The following is a 22,662-nucleotide window of genomic DNA, read 5'->3' as shown; positions in this document are numbered from 1 at the left end:
TCTATCATATTACACCCCCTACCACCACCACCACAAAAACAAATGATACAGGGGCTGGGGATGTGGCTCAAGCGGTAGCGCTCGCCTGGCATGCGTGCGGCCCGGGTTCGATCCTCAGCACCACATACAAACAAAGATATTGTGTCCGCCGATAACTAAAAAAATAAATATTAAAATTCTCTCTCCCCCCCCCCCCTCTTTAAAAAAAAAAAAACAAAAACAAATGATACAGCCTGTGGGACCCAAGGACCAAGAAAGTTAGAGGTGTATGTATGGGGGAGGGGGGCACCATTAGGAGGGATCTCACATCTGGGAAGAACAATAGACTGAATTTCCGGTTAGACCAGAAATCCACCCTAGGCTATATAGTTGAGCACCTTGGTATTACATCCTCCTTATCACCCCAAACAGGATTAAAGCAAGTTATGGTACTGGGTGAGGTGTCCTGAAAGCCACAGTAACCATGGGTCAGCCTACAGTTAAGTTAGAATTTTTAAAAATCTCTATTTCTATAAGTGAATCCAATTTATACATTTTATCATTGTTTTCTCAGTTGACTGGGATGAGCCACCTTGAGAGGGTCCAGAGTTTGTCACAGCTGGGCTGGGCTAAACCAAGAGGAAAGAATTTTTCTAGATCTTATTCACTATTGGGACCAGGAAGGCTGGCCACCTGGGCAATAGTGCTGCTAAACATGGGACAGAGAGAACTGAAACCCTCACTTCCCATTTGAGATTTTTCTCCTAAGAAAGAACCCTAACAAAATTTAAAAATTTAATAAGAAACCACATGATTCAAGATACCTATACACAATTCATTAGCTTTTAATAGTCCTTACCAACTAATCAGTTAGCAGTTAAACAAGAGTAGGGTTTGGTGTTAGATTTAATTTCTTCACATACCAGTTTTATTAGTTGGGGCAAGATCTTTAACTTCTTTGAGCCTTGCTCTCTGCACTCATAAAGTGGAGATAATAAACTGCCTGATCTCCCTCTCTAGGTTGTGAAAATTAAATGAACAAGCATTTTTACAGTTTATAAAAAGCTGTAAGGTACTGTAAAAAATTAAATATCATTATCAATTAGCATTCAACTTAAAAACTTTCTTAATAAAACTCAACCTTAAATTTAGTAACAATATGAACTTCTAACTCTGTTCTCGCCAGGGCTGGGGGCAGGTTACATGTTACTGATGTCAGTATTTTAGAATTCAAGGAAAACAGATTCTTGTAATTATAATCTTGGTGGGGGGGCAAGTACTAGGGATTGAACTCAGGGGCACTCCACCACTGAGCCACATCCTCATCCCTATTTTGTATTTTATTTAGAGACAGGGTCTCACTGAGTTGCTTATCACCTCACTTTTGCTGAGGCTGGCTTTGAACTCAAGATCCTCCTGCCTCAGCCTCCCGAGATACTGGGATTACAGGCATGCGCCACCGCAGTGGGCTTGTAGTTATGATCATGTGAATGAAAATATTCTTTCTTTTTAAAAAATGTAGAATTTATTTTTCTTATCACAGAGAAAGCTACAAAATGAGCTACTGGGATGAGTTTTTTACACACTCACGAAGCAGATAAGGTATTATTTACTCAATTGAGTTCTGGAACAGAACTCTAATCTGAATTCTTTTCAGTATCAACTGCCCAACCTTCAAAGGGCTCACACTTTGATGACCAGGAAAATCTTATTTCTTCAGATTCTATATATTATTATTATTATTATTATTAGGTACTAGGGATTGAAACTCAGGGACACATTACCACTGTGCTTCATCTCCAGCCCTTTTTAATTTTTATTTTGAGACAGGGTCTCATTAAATTGGGAGTCTTGCTAAATTGCTAAGGCTGGCCTTGAACTTGTGATCCTCCTGCCTCAGGCTCCTTCATTGCTGGAATTACAGGATTTGCATAAGTGCACTCAGACTGTACTTTAATTTTCCACCATGGATACAGTACCTTTATTTTATTTGTTTATTTTTATGTGGTGACTGGGATCGAACCCAGTGCCTCATGCATGCTAGGCAAGCGCTGTACCACTGAGCCACAACCCCAACTAATTTTCCACCATGGAAACGTTCATTTCTTGATCCCAAATTGCATGAAAACCTTCTTTGCTGAGACAAGCAAAGATTTGCCACTTTCAGTTGCTTTGATCCAGAACTGTTTCTATAGATTTAGCTGCCTAGACAAGCTGACTGACAGACAGATATTTATTTATGTGCACAGGACCAAGGGATATCCTTAAGTGAAATAATTCTTAAATTCACATCTTCCAACCTCCAGGGCATAATTAGCATTATTTTATTTTATTTATAAAATTGCACCCTGTGCAACACCGCCCTTGGGTGTTAGTAGAGAAAATGAGCACATTATAACAAATAAAATATTACAGAACAACAACTAATAGCTCACGCTAATTAAAAGTGAAAACTCATAAAATAGTCCTATTGCCAAACCGCTGGGAAGCAGCAAAATTCTTTAACCACTGGAACACGTTAGAAAGAAGAGATTTTTCCTAGCAACTCAAAGAAACAGGCATTGTTAGGAGGAAGAAGGCCTGGAGAACAGCAAGCTTGCTTTTTTTTGTTGTTGTTGTTGGTGCTGGGGATTGAACCCAGGAGCACTTAACCACTGAGCCACATCCCCAGCCCTTTTTATTTTTTATTTTGAGACCGAGTCTCGCTAAGTTGTTGAGGCTGGCCTCAAACTTATGATCCTCCTGCTTCACCCTCCAGAGCCGCTGGTAACAGCAAGCTTTAGTAGGAGGGAATTACTTCCCAGTTAGGTCCACAAAAGTTCCCCGAGTAAGGTAATGAGTCAGTACAGTCTTGATGACCACAGCTGAGCATGGTCGTCATATTTGATTCTTGAGCTGTATAGTCCAACTTGAAATTGCTAACTGAAATCCTTGTTTAACTCTCCTATGAGTCTTACTGATATTATCTTCCACATTTTCCCAAATGGGAAAAGCAACATATATAAGGCTTGTTTTTCAGTGCTGGGGATTGAACCCAGGGCCTAGTGCCTGCTAAGCAAGTATTCTACTACTAAGCTACACCCTGAGCCCCCATCCTTTTTTTTTTTTTACTTCTTTATTATTTTAAAATCTAAATAGAACCTATCTAATCCATATATACAAATCATAAAACTAACTACAAATACATATTATAAACAAAAGCACACATACGTACAAATACACACACGATCTATACCTACATTGTGTGTATGAACTTACAGGCCCTACCACAGATCTGACAACACAGAGAAATTAAGCTACAATCCAAAATACAGAGCCAGTCCACTTGATTTCCTTAAAATAAGAGAGTACTCTAATTTTTCTTTAAGTCTCTACAAAGTTTTGCATTGCTATCAAAATATTTTTGGAAATTCTGTAATGTTTCTCCTTTTCCCTGAGCTTCTTATTTCTGGCAAGGACTAAACCCCAAAATATCTTTCCTCTGGGACACTGAAATAACAGTCCCAAAGCAGCTGCCAGAGCCATAGCTATTCAGAGATTGGGGACAAATTTCCAAGGCCACTTGTAATTCTAATTGAGTCAAAAGCCCAACCTTCTAAGATGTTCAAAGAACAGGTGTGGGGCGGGCTTTGGGCTTTTTTTTTTTTTTTTTTTTTTTTTTTGCAATCTTTGTGGATCCTCTCGTTTTCATTTTCGTTTACAATTCTATCTGCTGTTTCACTTCCGTTTCTCCCCTCCTTTTGTCTCTGCTCCACCCCTCCTCTGGGTTTTAAGTGTGCAGAAAAGACAACCAGCCCCCTCTCCCCAGGTCCCTGAATGCTGCCCTGCTGACTTGCCCAAAAGCTCCCTTCCTATAAGACCTAGGTTCTTGTTCTCCAGGACCACCTTCCCCAAGTTGAGAGCAAGTTACAGGGGACATCTGGTAGAGGAAGAGAGCAGTCTCCACCGACAAGCACAGCTGCTTGCCTGGCCCAAACTGAGAAGCTTCTTGCAGATAAACAAGGCTCAGACCCAGGGGCCTTTTCTGTGCTTGTGCCCAAGCTACTCACCTAGAGGTCAGTGGTTCTCATCTCAGAGTCACCTGGGAATTGTTTTTTTTTTTTTTTTTTTTTTTTTTTTTAAATACCTTTGTCAAAAAAGAACTGTTTTCAAACAAAAACAAAAAAACCTTTGTTCAGGACTGTTGAACTGAATCTCTGGGCCTGCGCCTGGGCGGTGCAATTTTTTTTTAACAGCTCCCAGATGATTCTATTGTGCAGCAGGGTTAAGAACCACGATGTAGATTCCGCTCATGGAAGTGATCCAACCCCAAGCTTACTCTCCCTTCCTTCCAAATACACCCCAGGAGATTCCTCTGCCTGTTCTCACACCAAAGATTTCTGGGAGCCAGGAAATAAAGTCAGGCAGCCTAGGGAACACTGTTAGGCTTAGAAAGGAAGAGGGTTGGAAAGGAAGGTGGTACCAGGATGGGCGGATGCTCTGCTCATGGCTCCCCCACCCCTCTCTCTGGATGTGTGCTGCATGCAGCTGGTGGACAGAAGGCCGCCTCCTCTCCCAAGGGCCTGACCCTCCTAGGACTGGGGGGGGATAAGATACTTTAAGTGTCCCCCATGCTGGGTTGCTTTCCTGCTGGGCTGGGAGAAGGGAAAACAAGAACTGGAGAACCCTGGAGGCTCAGGGACTACAATGTAGAGACTCAAGGGAGAACTCGATCCCCAGCCAGGGAAAAACAATTTAAAAATTAAGTCACATCTATGCTGAAAGGGGTAGGATACAATAACAAATATGATTTTACATGCAAGGGAGCTTGAGAGGCACACAGCTGCTGGCGCACATGACGCAGTCCATCCCTAGTCACAGGAAGGCCAGGGACTCTGCTGGAGGGTGTGTGTGGGGTGTGTGTGTGTGTGTGTGTGTGTGTGTGTGTGTGTACGCACACACATGCTCCCCAAACCACTAGGGTCCTTTCAGATCCTCTGACTATTCAGCACACAATTAGGAAAGACTAAGCAAACCCCTCATTTGCAGCCCAGTGCTCAGAAGAACCCCTGCCTCCACCTTCCTGGGATATAGACACCCCCCAGGTTGCTTAGGCAACTGGTGGACCCCCTCTGACACTTCTAGGCCAGTGGCTCTGCTAGGAGGGGGCCTGCCCTGCTGCTGAGCTTTTGCTCAGAGCTTCTTGGCCATCTGCCTGCCTTCCTTTGGCACGTTTATGCTGCTGTTGCGCTCTTGGCTTATTCTATACAGAGGTCTCCCTGCCTCCACCCAGTTAGCAGTCTCTCTCCCCAGATGTCTGAGTTTATGTGGGAAAGCATGTTCTTACAGCCTATTAGAGTTTTTCAAAGTCAGGCTTTCCCCTGCAGCCTTGGGAGTCCGCCATGTCTAGGCAGTGTGTGAAAAGGCTTCAATAGGACAGTGTAACTGGTTTGCATTCTCTGGGTAGAGTAACTAAATGGTTCTGGGTTTCCCCTGGCACTGTTCTGGTTCATGAGTATCCAAAACTCAGCTTCTTGCCCTCAGAACAACCATCCACAGCAGGATGAATGCACTCTTGTGTGATATGGATGGGGGTTACATTTTCTTAAGCAATGGAAATCCTCCCCATTCACACAACCTTAGTGTCTCCAACTTAATGAAATTCCATTAGCTGGAATTTTGGCTGTTTCTCCCTCCCCTTCTCCTCCTCTCCTTTCCTTTCCTCTTTCCTTCTTTCTCCCCTCCCCCCTCCTCCTCCCTTCTTCTCCTTTTCTCTCTCCCTCTCTCTCCCTCTCTCTTTCCCCCAAAGAAATTCAAGCAAAGACCCCAATGGGAGAGAGTGATATCAGATAATGAATCTGATATGGGATAATGACTCCCACCCTGCAGCACCCAAACCGGTCTGGACCTGATGGTCACCTGCTCTCAAGCCAATAATGCAACTCCCTAGAAGCAAATGTGTGCACTTCCCAACTTTAAGAATAGCCGTGCAATCTATTGTATCTGCATTCTGATAGATACAATAGTCACACCAAGATACACGTTGAGTGTGGTACAGCTTTAAAACTTGTCAGAGTGATCACATGCTGTGGTTGGGAGTAAGAATACCCTAAAGGCAAATCCTCCCACTGGAGGAACAGGCAGGAAACACCCTGCCTGGAACAAATGCTCCTGCTGCAGGGGTTTCTAGTCATGCTCATTTTTAGAAACCAGAAAAACATGAAATGTAAAAAGGGCTCCAGTTCTAACCATCCCACCCAGGCCGGGGCCCCAGAAAACCAGGAAATGGGCCAGGAGGGTGAGCCAGGCTTCCAGCCCTGACCTGTCCAGTGAAAGTCAAGGACCCTTCTGCCCAGTTCTGGGTGGACTGAGGCAGCTCTGGGGCATGTGCATTCCTGAAGACCTTTTGTGCAGCACAGCACACCAGAGAAATCAGAGATGTATGCCAAGAGCCAATGTAATAATCATCATGATGATAATAATGGCCGCTAGGATTCTTATTTTACTTCTGCTATTTACAGACTTGTGACTTTGGCAAGTCATTTAACCCCTCTCTTTCTTTCTTCAGCTATAAAATGGTGATCATTGTGAACTCTGCCCTTGGCTCAGTCATGTCTAAGAACCAGATGAGAACCTACAAAAAGGGGGTGTTTTTTTGAAAATATAAAGTTGAGCTGCAGTCTAATTAGACTCTCCATTCTTTTTAAAATTTTTTTTGTTACTGAGGATTGAATTCAGGGGCACTTGATCACTGAGCCACATCCCCAATCTTATTTTGTATTTTATTTAGAAACAAGGTTTCACTGAGTTGCTTAGCACCTCACTTTTGCTGAGGCTGGCTTTGAACTCATGATCCTCCTGCCTCAGCCTCCCATGCCACTGGGTTTACTAACATATGCCACCACACCTGGCCTAGAGTCTTCATTCTTATTGAGACTACCTAACACCAAATAAGTATTCCAAAACAGATACCACACTTAAATATTATAACTAGTAGAGAGTATCTTAATTATCTATTAATGATTAAATATGCAAGATTTGATGAATTTATCTGCCAAATCATATTTGTCATGTAATATTCCAAATTGCTACTGGGGATATATAAATAGCCTCATTATATAAAACCAGTTATCATGGCATTTGCTAAAGTGCACTTCTACCTAGCGATGTGGTAGATTTAAAGCGTCCCTAGGGGGTGCTCTGCACAATTCTGAGTGGGTGGTACAAGTCTTTAAGTAGAATACATAAAAATTATGTCTATTCTCACTGAACGCAGCTATCTCTATGATTTGTGAGTAGGCTGCTCAATGAGTTCAGAAAAACATTTCCCTCCAGCTCCAGCTGGCAGGATGTCAAGACTGAAAAACACTTTTCCTGGTTCTCCTCCTTGCCCCAATTGGGATGGATGACCCTAATTCTCACCACCCCATTTCCTTAAGCCATTAGCAGTGATTGAATCTCTGCCCATCCCAATGAGCCTCACAGACCATTTTAATGCACAGCAGCACCCGTAATAGAGAGAACTATGTTGTGAAACTTCAAATTTACTTTTAATTCCATCTTTGACAGACCAAATTGAAGCCATGGGTTATGTTTTGCCATGGCCACTTAACACTAGCTGGAAATTCAGGCACCCTCCAGTTTGTAAAAGTTTCCCTATCCCATTAGCCTCGGATCAGAGAGAGGCAGCTCCATTTCAATCCTGATGGCTTTCAGCCCACAGAAATGGTTTCTTGTTACTAGGAGAGGGTATAGACAGGACAGGCAGAAGCTAGCATCCCTGAGGAACTGGGGATCCAACAGGAGAGAGATGAGATGGCCAAGCCTCCTCTTACTGTGCCTGTATTCACCATACTTTTTTTGGGGGGGAGGAGGGTACCAGGGATTGAACCTAGGGACACTTTACCACTGAGCTACATCCCTAGCCCTTTTTAAATTTTTTATTTAGACAAGGTCTCACTGAGTTGCTGAGGCTGGCTTTGAACTTGCAATCTTCCTGCCTCAGCCTCAAGAGCCACTGGGATTACAGGTGTGCGCCACCAAGCTTGCCATCATGCATTTGTTAAGGACAGCTGATCGAAGAGGGCATTTTATGACACATAAAAACCTTATGCAGCATTATGTCATGTACAGGAAAGTGGGTGGAACTTGAGATCATTATGGTAAATGAAAAAGCCAAACTCAGAAGGTCAAGGGTCACATGTTTTCTCTCATATATGGAAGCTAGAGAGGAAAAAGAAAAAGAGAGGTGGGGTATGGCTCATAAAAATGAAAGGAAGATCAGTAGAGTAGAGAAAGGAACCCGGGATGGGAGAGGGGAGAGGAAGGGGAAAAACTGGGGAATGATATTTGCCAAATTATATTGTTATATTGCATGCAAATACATAGTAACAAACCCCACTATTATGGATAACTCCAATGCACCAATAAAAAACACAGAAAAAATAAAAATAAAAAAATATTACAAGTGGCCTGGGGTTGTAGCTCAGTGGTAGAGCATTTGCCTTGCAAGTGTGAGGCACTGGGTTTGATCCTCAGCACCCCATAAAAATAAATAAATAAAAATAAAGATATTAGGGCTGGGGATGTGGCTCAAGCGGTAGCGCGCTCGCCTGGCATGCATGCTGCCCGGGTTCCATCCTCAGCACCACATACAAACAAAGATGTTGTGTCTGCCGAAAACTAAAAAATAATATTAAAATTCTCTCTCTCTTTAAAAAAATTAAAAAATAAAGATATTATAAAAAATATTACAAGCAATAGTCACTCATTCTTAAATGACTGGGCATCATTATACTTATATATAAATAAATTTACTTATTTATACTTACCATTTATTGTGCTGCATGTTTTCAGACAAAGAAAAGACAAAATCACTATTAACTATTATCTCTGTTCTCACAACAAACCCATGTGGTACCTATGCTTCCCATTTTATAGACAAGGAAGCATAGGAAGATTGGGTAACCTGCTCAGTATCTTAGGGTATTATTTATTTATTTATTTTAAATATTTTTAGCTGTATGTGGACATAGTACCTTTGTTTATTTAGTTTTCTGTGATGCTGGAGATTGAACCCAGTGCCTCACACAGTGCCTCATACGTGCTAGGCAAGCGCTCTGCCACTGAGCTACAGCCCCAACCCCCCATCGTGGGTTTAGTGGCAGAGCAAAGTTCCACCCCAGATTTACCCAATTCCTAACTGTTTGCTCCTAACCATTACCCTCATCTGCTTCTCAGAGTCTGTAAACCTTTGAGAAAGGGGGTGCTGAATTGGTTTATTCCTATTGCCTTGGATTGAGGAAGAAAAGGGGAGGATGTCATTCACATTGCCAAACTCATATCCCCAGGGGCCAAAACACTGCCTAAAAGCTCAGTATCTTTTCAATGAGTGAAAAGATAGATGGATGGATAATAAACAGCTTAAATGGAGGCATAGGATGAGTATCCAAATGAGCACCCTGGACCAGCCAGCCAGCAGCACAACACTCATTCTGGTCAAGTAGGAGCCAAGGTCTTCTAAACCAGAGGAAATCATTTGATGGAGGTCTTAAAATTCTAGGGTGAGGAGTTTGAATTCAGTTTTATAAACTATTGTAAAGCTGATTCTTAAAGAAGGGTCTGATAAGACAAAAAGCTATGATTGAGAGACATGAATCTGTTTTTGATGTGTAGGAGGGGCTACTGGTGGAAGGACCAGAGAATGAGAAGAGGGTTCTGCAGAGATCAGATGAAAACCCAGAGAAACTTGCTAGGGAGCGCCTGGTGGCTCTGACTGGGAAGCTAGCTCCAGCATAGACTTGGGCCTTGGTTAAGAGACCAGAGAGTTGGGCATCCTCTCAGGACTGAACCACACACAGCAAGCGGAGGACAGCAGGTTCCTCTGTCATCCTCTCAAGACTGCTCAAATATGGAAATGCTTTGAAAACATTCAACTCAGTTTCACTGCACAAATAATCTCTAAAAATCTTTGGTCATCTGGCCAAAGGGACTGGCTACTGGTCTGAGCAAGTGGCTGCAAGTGCTTTTAATGATATTCATTGACCTGAGAGGGTGGAAAAATAGGCCTGAAACTCAGAGCAGATCTTTGTCAGACATAAGTGGGTCCTCTTTTCACTAACAGTCATGATCCAGCAGGTAGCCATCACTAACTTTCCCAGTCAGATGGCAAACTTGGTGAGAACAATAGCAGGGCCTTTTCCTTTTTGGGGTATCCCACCGAGGGTTCAGTACCAAGTACACGGACATGAATGCATCATAAATATACATTGACTTGACCTAGAAACCCAGAGAGCTTTCACATTATGACCTGTACAAAGTTGGCACTTGGAACTCCAAACATTTCTGACTCAAAATTAGTACTGTGACAATACTTTGATTATTTACATCGGGGGAGGGCTGCTTTTAAGAAATGTACCTTAGGGTTCTTATAGCTTGGTGTTATTCTATGAACAGAAAAGGATTTGAAAGTGCAGACACATGGAGTCCACCTACAACTAAAAAAAAAGTGCAGACACATAGACATCTAGTCCATTCAACAAATATGTACTATGTGCCTACTATGAACCAGACCATGTTCTTGGCACTAAAAATTGCAACACAACAATCTTGCCCCCCTGGGGGCTTCCTTCTAGAAGAAGAAGACAGATAATAAACATAATAATAAGTAAGCTAGTAGGTCTTGAAGTGGTATGTGCTGTTGAAAAAGCGATCAAGTGTGGGAAGGGCAGTATCACAATTTTAAATAAGGTAGTCAAAATAGACCTGTTGAGATGGTGACACTAATCAGAGAGCTCAAGGAGATAATCTTCTGTGCTGCCCCTTAGTTGTAGTTCTTACATTTAAAGTCTTTCTTGGGGGGATAAGAAGGGAAGCACAATATAATAGACACTAGTATGGCCCTATGTATAAACGTGGCTGTATAACCAATGTGATCCTGCAATCTGTACACGTGGAAAATAAGAGTATGTACCCCATTTGAATCACATATAAGATATGTCAAGGTCATTGTAATGTTTTGAGCAACTAATAAAAAAGAATTTTTTAAAAAAAGAAATATATCTATAAAAATAAAAAATAAAGTCTTTCTTAAAACATAAAACTTAAGGTAAAAATAATTCATCACCTTATACTTGGTATAAATAGAAATGGGAATGTGCTGTCTCATCACAAAACTAGTCAGACAGATTGTATACATTTGAATTTCACTTTGTTTTTTAACAACAAAAGCAATTATAAAACAATTTTTTTCCAATGCAAAATGTGTTAAAACAACAATAACATCCTTTTTTGTATAACAAAGATCGCTCCTTAAAACTCTTGTGGGAGTTACTTTCCCAGGTACCATTCTTTCTCTGAAAACTACAATAACCAGTGCTGTCTTATCAAGATTAAAAACAGAAACCAAACATTCATAGTGAATTATTAACAGCCAAAAGCAAGTCTTGGCATTAATTCAGTAGGGAATAGAAGGGAAGGGCTGGGGGCGTAGCTTAATGGTAGAGCACTTGCTTAGCATTGCACCTCCTACAGGAGGAGGTTTGATACGCACATGAAAACTTTTTTTAAAAGCTCATTTTTTTAAATTAAAAAAATTGTCAGGCACAGTGGCGCACACCTGTAATTCCAGCAGCAGGGAGGCGGAGGCAGGAGGATCATGAGTCCAAAGCCAGCCTTAGCAACTTAGTGAGGTTCTAAACAACTTATTGAGACCTTATCAAAATAAAAAAATAAAAAGATCTGGGATGTGCTTAGTGGTAAAGCATCCTGGGTTAAAACCCCAGTACCAAAATAATAATAATAACAATAACAATAATAATTAGTATATGAATGAGTTATGAAAACTCCCTTTGCCAGTAAAACAACCAGCTGTTCCATGCTACCCATTGGCTTTTATTTTCCGCCTGGTACTGTATTTATGGCTTTTATCTGGAAAAAAAGAGAGGGAATTATGAGTTGAACAAATCTGATATCTAACCAATGATAGCAATTCAAGTTTAAGTGCATATTGTGAAAATTATAAATCTCTGTTCCAAATTCCAAGCTATTATACTTATTTTCAAAACTTTCAAATCCCAAATGTCTCTGAAATGTAGAAAATTATCTTACTGGTCAGTGGGTCAGGGGTTTGATCTTAAACAGAACCAGTTTAGAGAAAGTTCCCATGGGGAGCTTTCGAGATTCCTAAAATATAGCACGTGTCTGAGAAGTTAGAAAGTCCACAACACATTTCTGTTACATAGATGATAACTGGTTTTGTGAGTGGTGTTCATTGCTACTAAGGGGCTCTGCTCAAAGTTGTATCCCCAGCACCCCCTTCACAAGCCTGTCTCCCCTGCATTTCCCAGGCTCCTCATAAATCTTCTCTTCAAACTTTGCCCAACAGAGCTCTGGCCTTTCCCAACCATGAGCTGCAGACACCAGAAAGTGTGGCTCACACACTTGAAAACTCATGTGAAAGGAACACAACTTCTGCTTTTAGGTTATTTTCTAACCGTTGCCTTATTTCCTTTTCTCCTATTAAGTAATTCTATTTGCACAGAAAAACATAAGCAAGCGATTTTTAAAACCAAATCACAGAAACAAGGATGATAAATTAAACTGCCAAACTTTGAGATAACCTACTGGCAATGTGTTGTGAGTCCCTTTGGAAGAAATGAAACCAAACTGTCTTTACAAAGAAAAAGAAGCATGATTCAATCGTGATCTAGCTAACAAGAAACACTTCCTATTTCAAGCAAAAATACAACTGTGCACATCAGGCATTGCAATATCATGTTAACATTGCACACTCCTAATTATTTTTTCCCATCTTTTGTCTGATGCTCAATCCCAAGGTTTGATCTAGAATCAACATATCCTGTTAAAACACAGAAAGAAAATGGAAGCTTTCTTCCACAGAAAGATTCAACATATAAACATTTTCTCTTTGACCTATTCACTCTCAGGCTTCATTCATGACTTTCTACATCTACAATATCTCACTAGAGCCTCAACCATCCCCTCTTACTGTGAAGATGAATTAACTGTTACAAGATGAAGTGATTTGCCCTATTCCAAGGGCAGGCCTCCAGACTAGAACTAGAATTCAGGCCCCCCTGACTCCAAGCTACAGCTCTTTGCCCACATTACACAAGTAATTAATGAAAGGTGAATTGATCGCCCCTCTTTTTTCAGTTTCCAACAACACCTGGCTTCCCCAACTTCTCTCACTCAACATACCTAGCATTTAACTCACCTGTGTAACCTGGGCAGGTGACTTACTGCTACAACAAGTATTGTCCAGGGTCTCTTCTCTGTCATCCTGTCTGCTTCCATGCAGGGCTGACATTAAAGACGTTTGACTGCTTTGGTCTAAGCACTGACCAATCAGAACTGGATTACTGCAGATTCGAGGACCTGGAGGCTCCTTCCCCAGAAACATGGCCCCTCAGCTCCAGATGAGTGGGGAGGACAGAGGCATCCCAGGGAAGCTCTGCTTAGAGGCAGCTTATGGAGGGAAGCCTGTGAAAGGTCCAGTCTTCTGTGTGTATCACGTGTACAACACCTCTGATTTACTATTCACTCCACAAACTAAGTACCTCCAATATATGGAACCCTATGGGAAAAACAAAATTAATCATATTTTTTAAAAAAATATTTATTTTTTAGTTATAGGTGGACACAATATCTTTGCTCTATTTTTATGTGGTGCTGAGGATGGAACCCAGTGCCTCACACGTGCAAGGCAAGCGCTCTCCCTCTGAGCCACAATCCCATCCCCAAATTAATCAGATTTGTCCTTATGTCTCAACAATTTTCTTTTTTAAATTTTTTTTTTGTAGTTGTAGATGGACAGAATACCTTTATTTTATTTGTTATGTGGTGCTGAGGCTTGAACCTGGTGCCTCACGCGTGCTAGGCAAGCACTCTGCCACTGAGCTACAATCCCAGCCCTTTCAACAATTTTCTGGTAGAATCAATAAGAAATGTACATCAATAGCTCTAATAGAAACCAGAAAGTTGTGTTTCAAGATGAGTTCAGGAAAATGGGTATGGCTTTTGGAAAAAAAAAAAAAAAAGTGCCATCCTTTCTGATAAAAGGATTGTAAATCCTATTGTATTCTATGGTAAATCCTAGAAGCTTCCTGGAGAGCTCTCTACAGCTGGCTATTGAAGGGGTGTGGGTGCCTAAAATTTGGTGAGGAACCTCTGACAGGAACCGTCAGTGAGATGCAGAGGTAGGGAATGCTAGCTAGCCTCAGGGGTGGCCTGAAGGGCGTTTGAAGTCCCTGGGGCGCATGCGCAGGCAACAGCACCTGGTGTGTGTGGGGGGGTCAACAGGTAAAGGAGGGGTTGGCGATCATCGCTGTTTAAGACCTGCTCGTGGGGACCCTCTCATTTCTAAGAAAGTCCAGGCACCCTCTTTCCCAGTTCTAACCTTCCTAAAGAGCACGAAGGCATTTACCAAGAATGACATGCCCTTTCTGGGATCTGAGGGGCGGGGGAGGAATTGGCGATAGAATACCCGCAGGCCCCGGCCCCCGGGATCTCTGCCTGGGCGCGGCAGGGGTTCTCTCAGCTGCCGGGAGGCAGCCCAGGCCCAGCCTGGCTTTAGTCCAATCTGGCTCCCGAGCGAGGAGGGAGTACCAGGCAATGGGCTGTGGGTGCTCCCCGCTTCCCAGTGCGGACTCCGTTGAGTCTGGAAGTGGGAAAGATCTGAGAGCAAGAGTGAGGCTTACTCAGTGGGAGACAAAATTGGGAGTTTAAAAGTTGCTTTTACTGTTCCCAGTAGTACATAAGTTTAAGTTCAAGGATGGAAACTAGCAACATAGAAAGACGTGGGCTGTGGAGTTCCTCTGACCTGAGTCAAGTCTCTTCCTTTAAGAAGACAGCTCTTTACCTAAATAGGAATGGTAAAATCCTATTTTAGGAATTCCTATTTTAGGTAATTCCTATTTTAGGGATTTAGGTAAATTCCTATTTACCTAAAGTGATTTCACTGGTAATGAGGATTTGTGGATTCAATATGAAGTCTAGGAAAAGGGAAGTTAGTGAGTTTGTGTCCAGTGCTTCTCTACCTAGCTCAGTTCTCCATGATATGTAGAGACTTAAACAGAAGTATTTGTGCAGCAAATGCAGACAGGATAACTACTCTTAGGTAATACATATTCCCTGAGAACAGCCACCTCCCTCTGTTCTTTTTCTACACTCACCAATCTGCCTTCGAATCTGCAAACCAGTTTCCTGAGTGAACTTGCTTTAGAGCATCCTGTGTACATAAGAGCCCCAGTTTTCAAACAAAGCCCTCCTCCTATTACATTGTTTTTCAGATAGGAGTCTTAAATCATATTCTCCGAAGTCCATGAATTTTTTCTTTAGGAGAAATTTTGATTTTTTTGTTTGTTTTCACTTTAAAGATAATTTAAAAATTTTAACATGAGCATCACCTGCCTCGACACTTTTTTACAGAGTACAGTTATGTAGTATCAATGGCCAGACTGGATTTGTATTTATGACTGTTTTGGTCAAGGGATCGCCTCATAATGCAAGGTTGAATGAAATGTGTCTCAAACTGGGATATATTCAAGAGTCTAAGCCAGGTGCAGTGCTACACACCTGTAATCCCAGTGACTCCGAAGGTTGAGGCAGGAGGATCTCGAGTTCAAAGCCAGCCTCAGCAACTTAGTGAGACCCTAAGCAATTTAGCAAGACCCTTTCTCAAAAATAAATAAATAAATAAATAAATAAAAAGGGCTGGGGTGCAGCTCCATGATTAAGCCCCCTGGGTTCATTCAATCCCCAATACTCCCCCCCAAAAAAAAGAGTCTACAGGTTCTCAAGTGTGAGAAACACCTTCAATTATAAATAATCTGACAAGCTGTTTTACATATCCGTCTCTTACAGGTTTGACCAGGATGAACTGATCTTTCTTGGCTTGATCACCTTGAATGAACGGACCCAGAATTTATTGGATCCATAAAGCTAAGGTTCAGAACTCTTTTATCTATACCAATATATTACCAATCAGTAAAGCAGCCAGCCAGATGGTCTCCTCCTGAAATGCTCTACTTGCTTCTATATGACAGGTGTATTATAATTAGTTCACCAGACATACTAATCTTATAGAGACTTTCTGATCCAGGGTAAGTCCCTTAATATCTGCTCTCTACTTTGCAGAACACAGGCAGTAAACTACCTATTAAGTGGCGGATGTTGTACTAGTAATTGCAGGCTTTCTGCCACACTGAGTAGGTCTGGCCCTGCTTTTGACAGTGCTGTAAGGAGTTCACAATTTACAAGATCAATTCAATGAGATCGGAGAGGCATGAAAAAGGATGTTTTGGGACAACTGTCCCTGAAGTCTGAAGACCAGCTTTGGTGAAACTGTGAATAATTTTTTCAGGCATATCTGGAACAACTGGACATCCACGGACACAGATCTGTGTCTAGATTTTTTTTTTTTTTTTTTTTTGCAGGTGGATATCCAGTTGTTCCAGATACACCCCAAATTAACTCAATATGGACCACAGACATAAATGTAAAACTATAAAACTTCTGGAAGGAGAAAACCTGGATGGGCTTTGGGTTAGTGATTTTTTTTTTAAGATATAATACCATAGGCATGTTCCATGATTGAAAGAATTGATAAATTGTATTTCACTAAAATTTAAAATGTCTGCTCTGCAAAAGACTGTCCAGAGAATGAGAAAATAAGCCACAGATTGGGAGGAAATATTTGCAAAAGACACATCTAATAAAGGACTGTTATCCAAAATATACAAAGAACTCTTGAAGCTTAACAATAAGAAAACAAACAACCCCATCTAAAAATGAGCCAAAGACCTTGACATCCACCAAAGAAAATATGCAGATAGAAAATAAATGTATGAAAAGGTGTTTCACATATGTCATAAGGGAAATGCAAATTCAAATAGAGATACTACTACACATCTATTTAAATGGCCCAATCCAAAGCACTAATACATTAAATGCCGGTGAAGATATGGAGTAATAAGGACTCTCATTCATTGCTGGTTGGAATGCAAAATGGTACAGCCAGTTTGAAAAACAGTTGGGCAATGTCTTACAAAACTAAATATATTTTTGCCACACAATCCAGCAATTGTGCACCTTGGAATTTACCCAAAGGACTTGAAAACTTATGTCCACACAAAAATCTGCACACAGATGTTTATAACAGCCTTATTTATAATGGCCCAAAACTTGAAAGCAAACAAGATGTCCTTCAGTAGGCAACAGGATACACTATGATACATTCATATAATGGAATATTATTCAGTAGTAAAAATAAATGAGCTATGAAACCATAAAAAGGCATGGAGGAAATGTAAATGTGTATTACTAAATGAAAGGAGACAATCCAAAAGGCTATATCTTGTACAATTCCAACTCCATGACAGTCTTAAAAAGGCAAAACTATGGAGACAGTAAAAGGATCAGTGGTTGGATGGAAGAAGGAATAAATATGTGGAGTCCAGAGGATTTTTAGGTCAGTGACAATACTCTGTATGCTACTCTAATAATGGATATATGTCATGATATTTTTATATTTGTCCAAACCCTTAACATGTACAACACCAAGAGTAAACTCTAAAGTCAACTATGGACTTTGGGTGACAATGATATGTCAGTGCGGTTCCATCAATTGTAACAAAGATGCCACTCTGGTGAGTACGTTTGTTTTTAACTAGGGATTGAACCTAGTGCTCACCCACTGAGCCACATCCCCAGCCATTTTTAATTTTTTATTTTGAGACAGGGTATCGCTAAGCTGCTGAGGCTTGCTTTGAACTTTCCATTCTCCTGTTTCAGCCTCCCGAGTTGCTGGGAGTCTAGGTGTGTGCTACAACATCTGGCTGGAGAAGGATTTTGATAGTGGAGGAGGCTATACGTGGGAAATCTTTGTATTTTCCTCTTAATTCTGCTGTGAACCTAAAACTGCTCTAATGAAGATTTAAGTGAGTTTCTTTAGGCAAAGAGTGCATCTGAGAGACTTCTCGAAGAATCTGAATCACAGAAGAAGTAAGCATGGTTTAGAATGCAAGTAATAGACAACAAATAACAAAGGAGACTCATTGATTCATGCAACTGAAAGTGCAGAGGTCAGTCAGACCTCAGGTATTGATCCAGGGGCCCAGCAGTCTTTCGGATTGGTTTTTAGTCTGCCACTCTGCCCTGCCAAACACAGCTTTGGCTCCCTTCTCAGGCTGGATCTCCTCATGGGCATAGCATGGTTGCCAGAATCTGGCAAATCACATGCTTCCTCATATGCGATGTTTCTGCTTGGCATTCCAAGAAAGAATGCCAAGATTTACCCTGAGTAAAGTCCTTCTTGATATCTTCTCCCGCTTTCCACATCCAATCTGTTAGAAAATTGGTTCTACTTTTAAAATATATCCAGGTTTCAGCCACCTCTCACCATCTTCACTGTTACCCACCCATTGCCAGCCATCAACACATCTCACTTGGCTGACTGGGGTCACCTCCTGGCCAGTCCCCTGATTCCACTCCTGTTCCCCCTGCAGCAGCCTGAGGGACACTATAAAAACACAAGTCCGATCATACCACTGTGCAAAACCCTCCAATGCTCTGCTCCACATCTCAGAGTAAAAGCCAATGACCTTGCAGTGCCCTTGCAAGGCAGGATCTGGTTCCCTTATGACCTTTTTAACTTTACTTCTGCCCCTCTCTTTCTCTCTCCTTTCCATTAGCCACACCAGCTTCCAAATTGTTCCTGGAAACATACTATGTGCATTTAGCTGCTGACTCTGCTCAAGGCACTTTTCTAGACACTTTTGAATCACTGTCAAACGTGGAACACCCCATTTAAAACTACAATGCCTGCGGACACTCTGTACTCACAAACACCATGACTTATTTCTTCTCCACAGTTCCACTTGCTAGGTGCATTGACTTATCGTCTCCCCCACTAGGATGCAAGGGGTTTTTGTCTGTTTTACTAACGTATTCCCAGACCCCAGAACAGTACTACGGTCTTTTGTTCATAGCAGGAGCTCAAAAAATGATGCTGAATGAATGAGTCTGACTCAAGACACCCACGCTACTTCTAATGTCTTAGGAAAATGACCCTAAGTCCTAAAGACTGGCAATAATCACCAAAGTAAGATCAAGCTCGGGTCTTCCAGAGTTTGGAACCTAGATTATGCTTTAAGAAAGAAACTGTTAAGAATTAACAGAAATCAGGACTGGGGATATAGCTCAGTTGGTAGAGTGCTTGTTTCTCATGCACAGGCCCTGGTTTCAATACCCAGCACAAAAAAAAAAAAAAAAAAGATTAACAGAAATCAGCCAGGCATGGTTGCACACACCTGTAATCCCAGAAGTTCAGGAGACTGAAGCAGGAAGATCCAAGTTCAAGGCCAGCCTTAGCAATTTATTGAGGCCCTAAACAACTTAGTAAGACCCTGTCTCAAAACATAAAAAGGGCTGGGGGGTGTAGTTTAGCAGTAAAGTGCCCCTGGTTAAATTCCTAGTACCAAAACAAACAAAGACTCAACAAAAATCAATGAGGTCAACAGAGCCTGGTGCCTGTTTAACCTGATTATTTTGGGGTACCACCACATACCTACCAATCCAAATCTCTGGGAGTAAGGGTCATCAATCTGCTTTTCTTTGTTTTTTCTTTTCTTTCCTTTTTTTTTTTTAAAGCAACAGACCCAGGTGATTTTTCTAATCACAAAACAGAATATTCCAGGGACAGTGTGTAAATGCTTGGCAGGAACAACACAGATATACTGTGAGATGTAACTGTGGTGTGACTAAAAGAACTGAGGTATGATAAATGGTATTGACACATCAGGAAAAAAAATGTATTTTTGAATTTAGGAGAAAGAAACCCAAAGACTAAATTTTTTTAAAAAAAGATACATGAATTCTACTGAAAATTTTACATTAATAAAGTTGATCCAATACAATTTTTAAAGTAACAAGATTAGACAAAATTAGAAGAAAGTAGACAAAATTAGAAGAACATGGTTGGATAGAAAAAGCAAACATTCAACTTCAGAGGGACACAGTCTCAGCTGTTTTCCTCCCACTCATTCAGCACCTGTGTGTGGCGCTCTCCCATTCAATGCTTGGCAAATGCTGTTGAATTAATGAATGAAATCTAAAGGGTCTAGCCAAGGTGCTCTCAGGACATTCTTGTTGGGCATTTGTCTTCCATACACATCTGTTGGTTTTCCAGTACTGGCCAAGAGACAAATACTTAGATATAAAGATTACAAATAATTTCATCACTAAACAGGTTATGAGGTAATTTGTTAAGCTCCATAATGCAAAACAGCCTGTAAAACCATCTGTATTAGTTTTCCAAGACTGCTATAACAAAATATCCTAAACTGGACGGCTTGGAGATTTTACTCCCCCAGTCTGGAGGCTATTAGTCTGAGGGTATGTCAGCAGGGCTGTCCCTCTGAGGGCTGTGAGGGAAAATTCGTTCCACGCCTCTCCCCTAGGCTCTGAGGGTTGGCTGCCATCTTTGGCATTCCTTGGTTTATAGTATAGAAGCATCTCGCTGATCTCTGCCTTCATCTTCCCATGGTGTTCCCCTTCCGTGTGTATCTGTGTTATTTTCCCCTTTTTATAAGGATACCAGTCTTATTGGGTAAGAGTCCACCTTCCTCCAGTATGACCTTATCTTCACTAATTATATCTTCAATGACCTTATTTCCAAAATAAGGTCACATTCTGAGGTACTAGGGGTTAGGACTTCAGCATACAAATTTGAGGAGGATAATTTCCCCTAGAACACCATCTATTTCTGTTCTGAGATTTTGAGATAACCAAACAATTTTCTGGGGGCTGGGGGTGTAGCTCAGTGGTAGAGTACCTGTCTGTATGTGTAAGGCCTTGTGTTGGATCCCCAGCTCCAAAAAAAAAAAAAAAAAAAAAAGCTGTCATTACATTGCCCATTTAGTAAACAACTTTCTGGTTGCTAGTACTTTTCCCCAGGTACCCAGGATTTAGCAGTAGGGTTCTCAGACGAACATATATGAGTCCATTGGTCACTGGAAATGAGTATCCTCATTGTGAACTGACATTCAATTCACTCATGAGTCTTCAGTGAATATGACTAGCATAGATCAGTCCCTGAGAGGCTGGTCACTCCCACATTGACAATGTGAGGTCTGAGGAGTATAAAACTGATCATCGTGCCACCCCCCCTTTAGGCCCTGCTTTGGTTTGAATGTTTTCCTTGAAAGTTCATATAGTGAAACTGGACACAGTGGTACACACCTGTAATCCCAGTGACTCAGGAGGCCGAAGCAGGAGGATCAAAAGTTCAAGGTCAACCTAGGCAATTTAGTGAGACCCTGTTTCTAACTAAAAATTAAAAAGGCTTAATGGGGATGTAGCTCAGGGTTCAAACCCCAATATCCCACCCCTCAAACAAAATTTTATGTAACAGAAATTTAAATCCCAAAGTTATATATTAGTAGCATTTGGAAGTGGGGTCTGAGAAGTAATTAGGATTAGATGCAGTTATGAGGATAGGGATAAGGCCCCCATGATGGCACTGGAGGCTTTATAAGAAGAGAAAAAGAGACCATAGCTAGCATGCTTGCTCTGAATCACCATGTGACACCCCTCGCTATGTTATGATGTGACAGGAATGCTAAAGATGCCAGTATCATGCTCTAGGACTTACCGGACTCTAGAACCATGACCCAAATAAACTTCTACTCTTTATAAGTTATCCAGCCTCAGGTATTTTATTCTAGCAACAAAAAACAGACTAAGAAAGGCCCTGTTTGCAGACTTGATTGGCTTCTCTCTGCAACATTCCTAGGTCTTCTGTATAACTCTACAAGGGAATTCCATCTTAGAAGATTCAGAAAAACATATAGAGAAGTCAGGAAATGTGCCACAGTACACATCTGTCACCAGTCCTACTTCCCAGCAATCTGCACATCAAACAGTTCTAAGGTTCCAGGCCTGCCATCCTCAAAAATTAAGGCTATAAATATGTGCCCACATTAGAAGGGATAGAGGTACCTGAGTCACAGGCAGAGATTCCAAGATATTTTGTAACAGATGATCCATTCCTACTTTGACCCCATCATCCCTGAAGTACAGGCATTTGAAAAGGGTAAGCTTCTGAGAGCTAGGCCTATAGACAGGGGCAAATAAAAGTTTCAGCCCAGGAGAATCCCCACCTGCCTTGACTATGCTCTCTGGAAGAATAGACCCCCAATACCTTTTGCATCTGACAGCCTCCACCAAAGAGAAGGAAGGTCTTAATTTCAATTTAAATATTTTTGCTTGCCATACCCTTTTCTGAATTCATGAGACATCTTTCAAATTCTGTGTCTCTGGAGAAAAAAACAGGAGTAAGACTTAAGCAGACATTCTCAGAAGCCTCAAACATTGTCATAAACTAGGAAGAATGTTTTCTTAGATTTGCTTAGACAGTTTATCAATCTCCTTGTTCTATCCATAGAAAAGGATATAATCAAACGACCTTAAAATAGCTCAGTGATGGTTGGTTAAATATGTAACATGAAATTTGTGGGCCATTAACACTGATTGTAAGCTTGAGAGATTTAGATCCAGGTCAGGTATCTTTAAAACTCAAACCATAACAGCCAAAGCTTGAGGGCAAATAGGTTTCCAAACCCTAGTGGTTGACCCAGAAATTTAACCCAACAAAATGTTAATACAGTGGAAGCTCTTATAATG

The 22,662-nt window shown here is 41.3% G+C and overlaps 1 protein-coding gene across 6 annotated transcripts in view; it reads right to left on the bottom strand.

Moving 5' to 3' along the window:
* The window catches only part of Sp3 (Sp3 transcription factor), a 110,844-nt gene that overhangs the window by 73,430 nt on the left and 14,752 nt on the right, over positions 1–22,662 (bottom strand). For 4 of the 6 annotated variants that reach the window (XM_071619064.1, XM_071619065.1, XM_071619062.1 and 1 more), the window contains one exon: positions 13,196–13,555. The exons of 1 other annotated variant lie outside the window; for it this stretch is intronic. In XM_071619064.1, coding sequence (XP_071475165.1) covers positions 13,196–13,381 — 186 coding nt within the window. In that variant the 5' untranslated portion in view covers positions 13,382–13,555. Of the gene's footprint in view, positions 1–13,195; positions 13,556–22,662 lie in introns of those variants that run through there. One more of the 6 variants, XM_071619061.1, reaches the window with a different exon arrangement.

Source organism: Marmota flaviventris, chromosome 11, assembly GCF_047511675.1.
Source record: "Marmota flaviventris isolate mMarFla1 chromosome 11, mMarFla1.hap1, whole genome shotgun sequence".
In the NCBI taxonomy this organism is placed as follows: domain Eukaryota; kingdom Metazoa; phylum Chordata; class Mammalia; order Rodentia; family Sciuridae; genus Marmota; species Marmota flaviventris.
The sequence above is the reverse complement of the archived record's forward strand: the minus strand, read 5'-3'. Positions and strand labels throughout refer to the sequence as shown.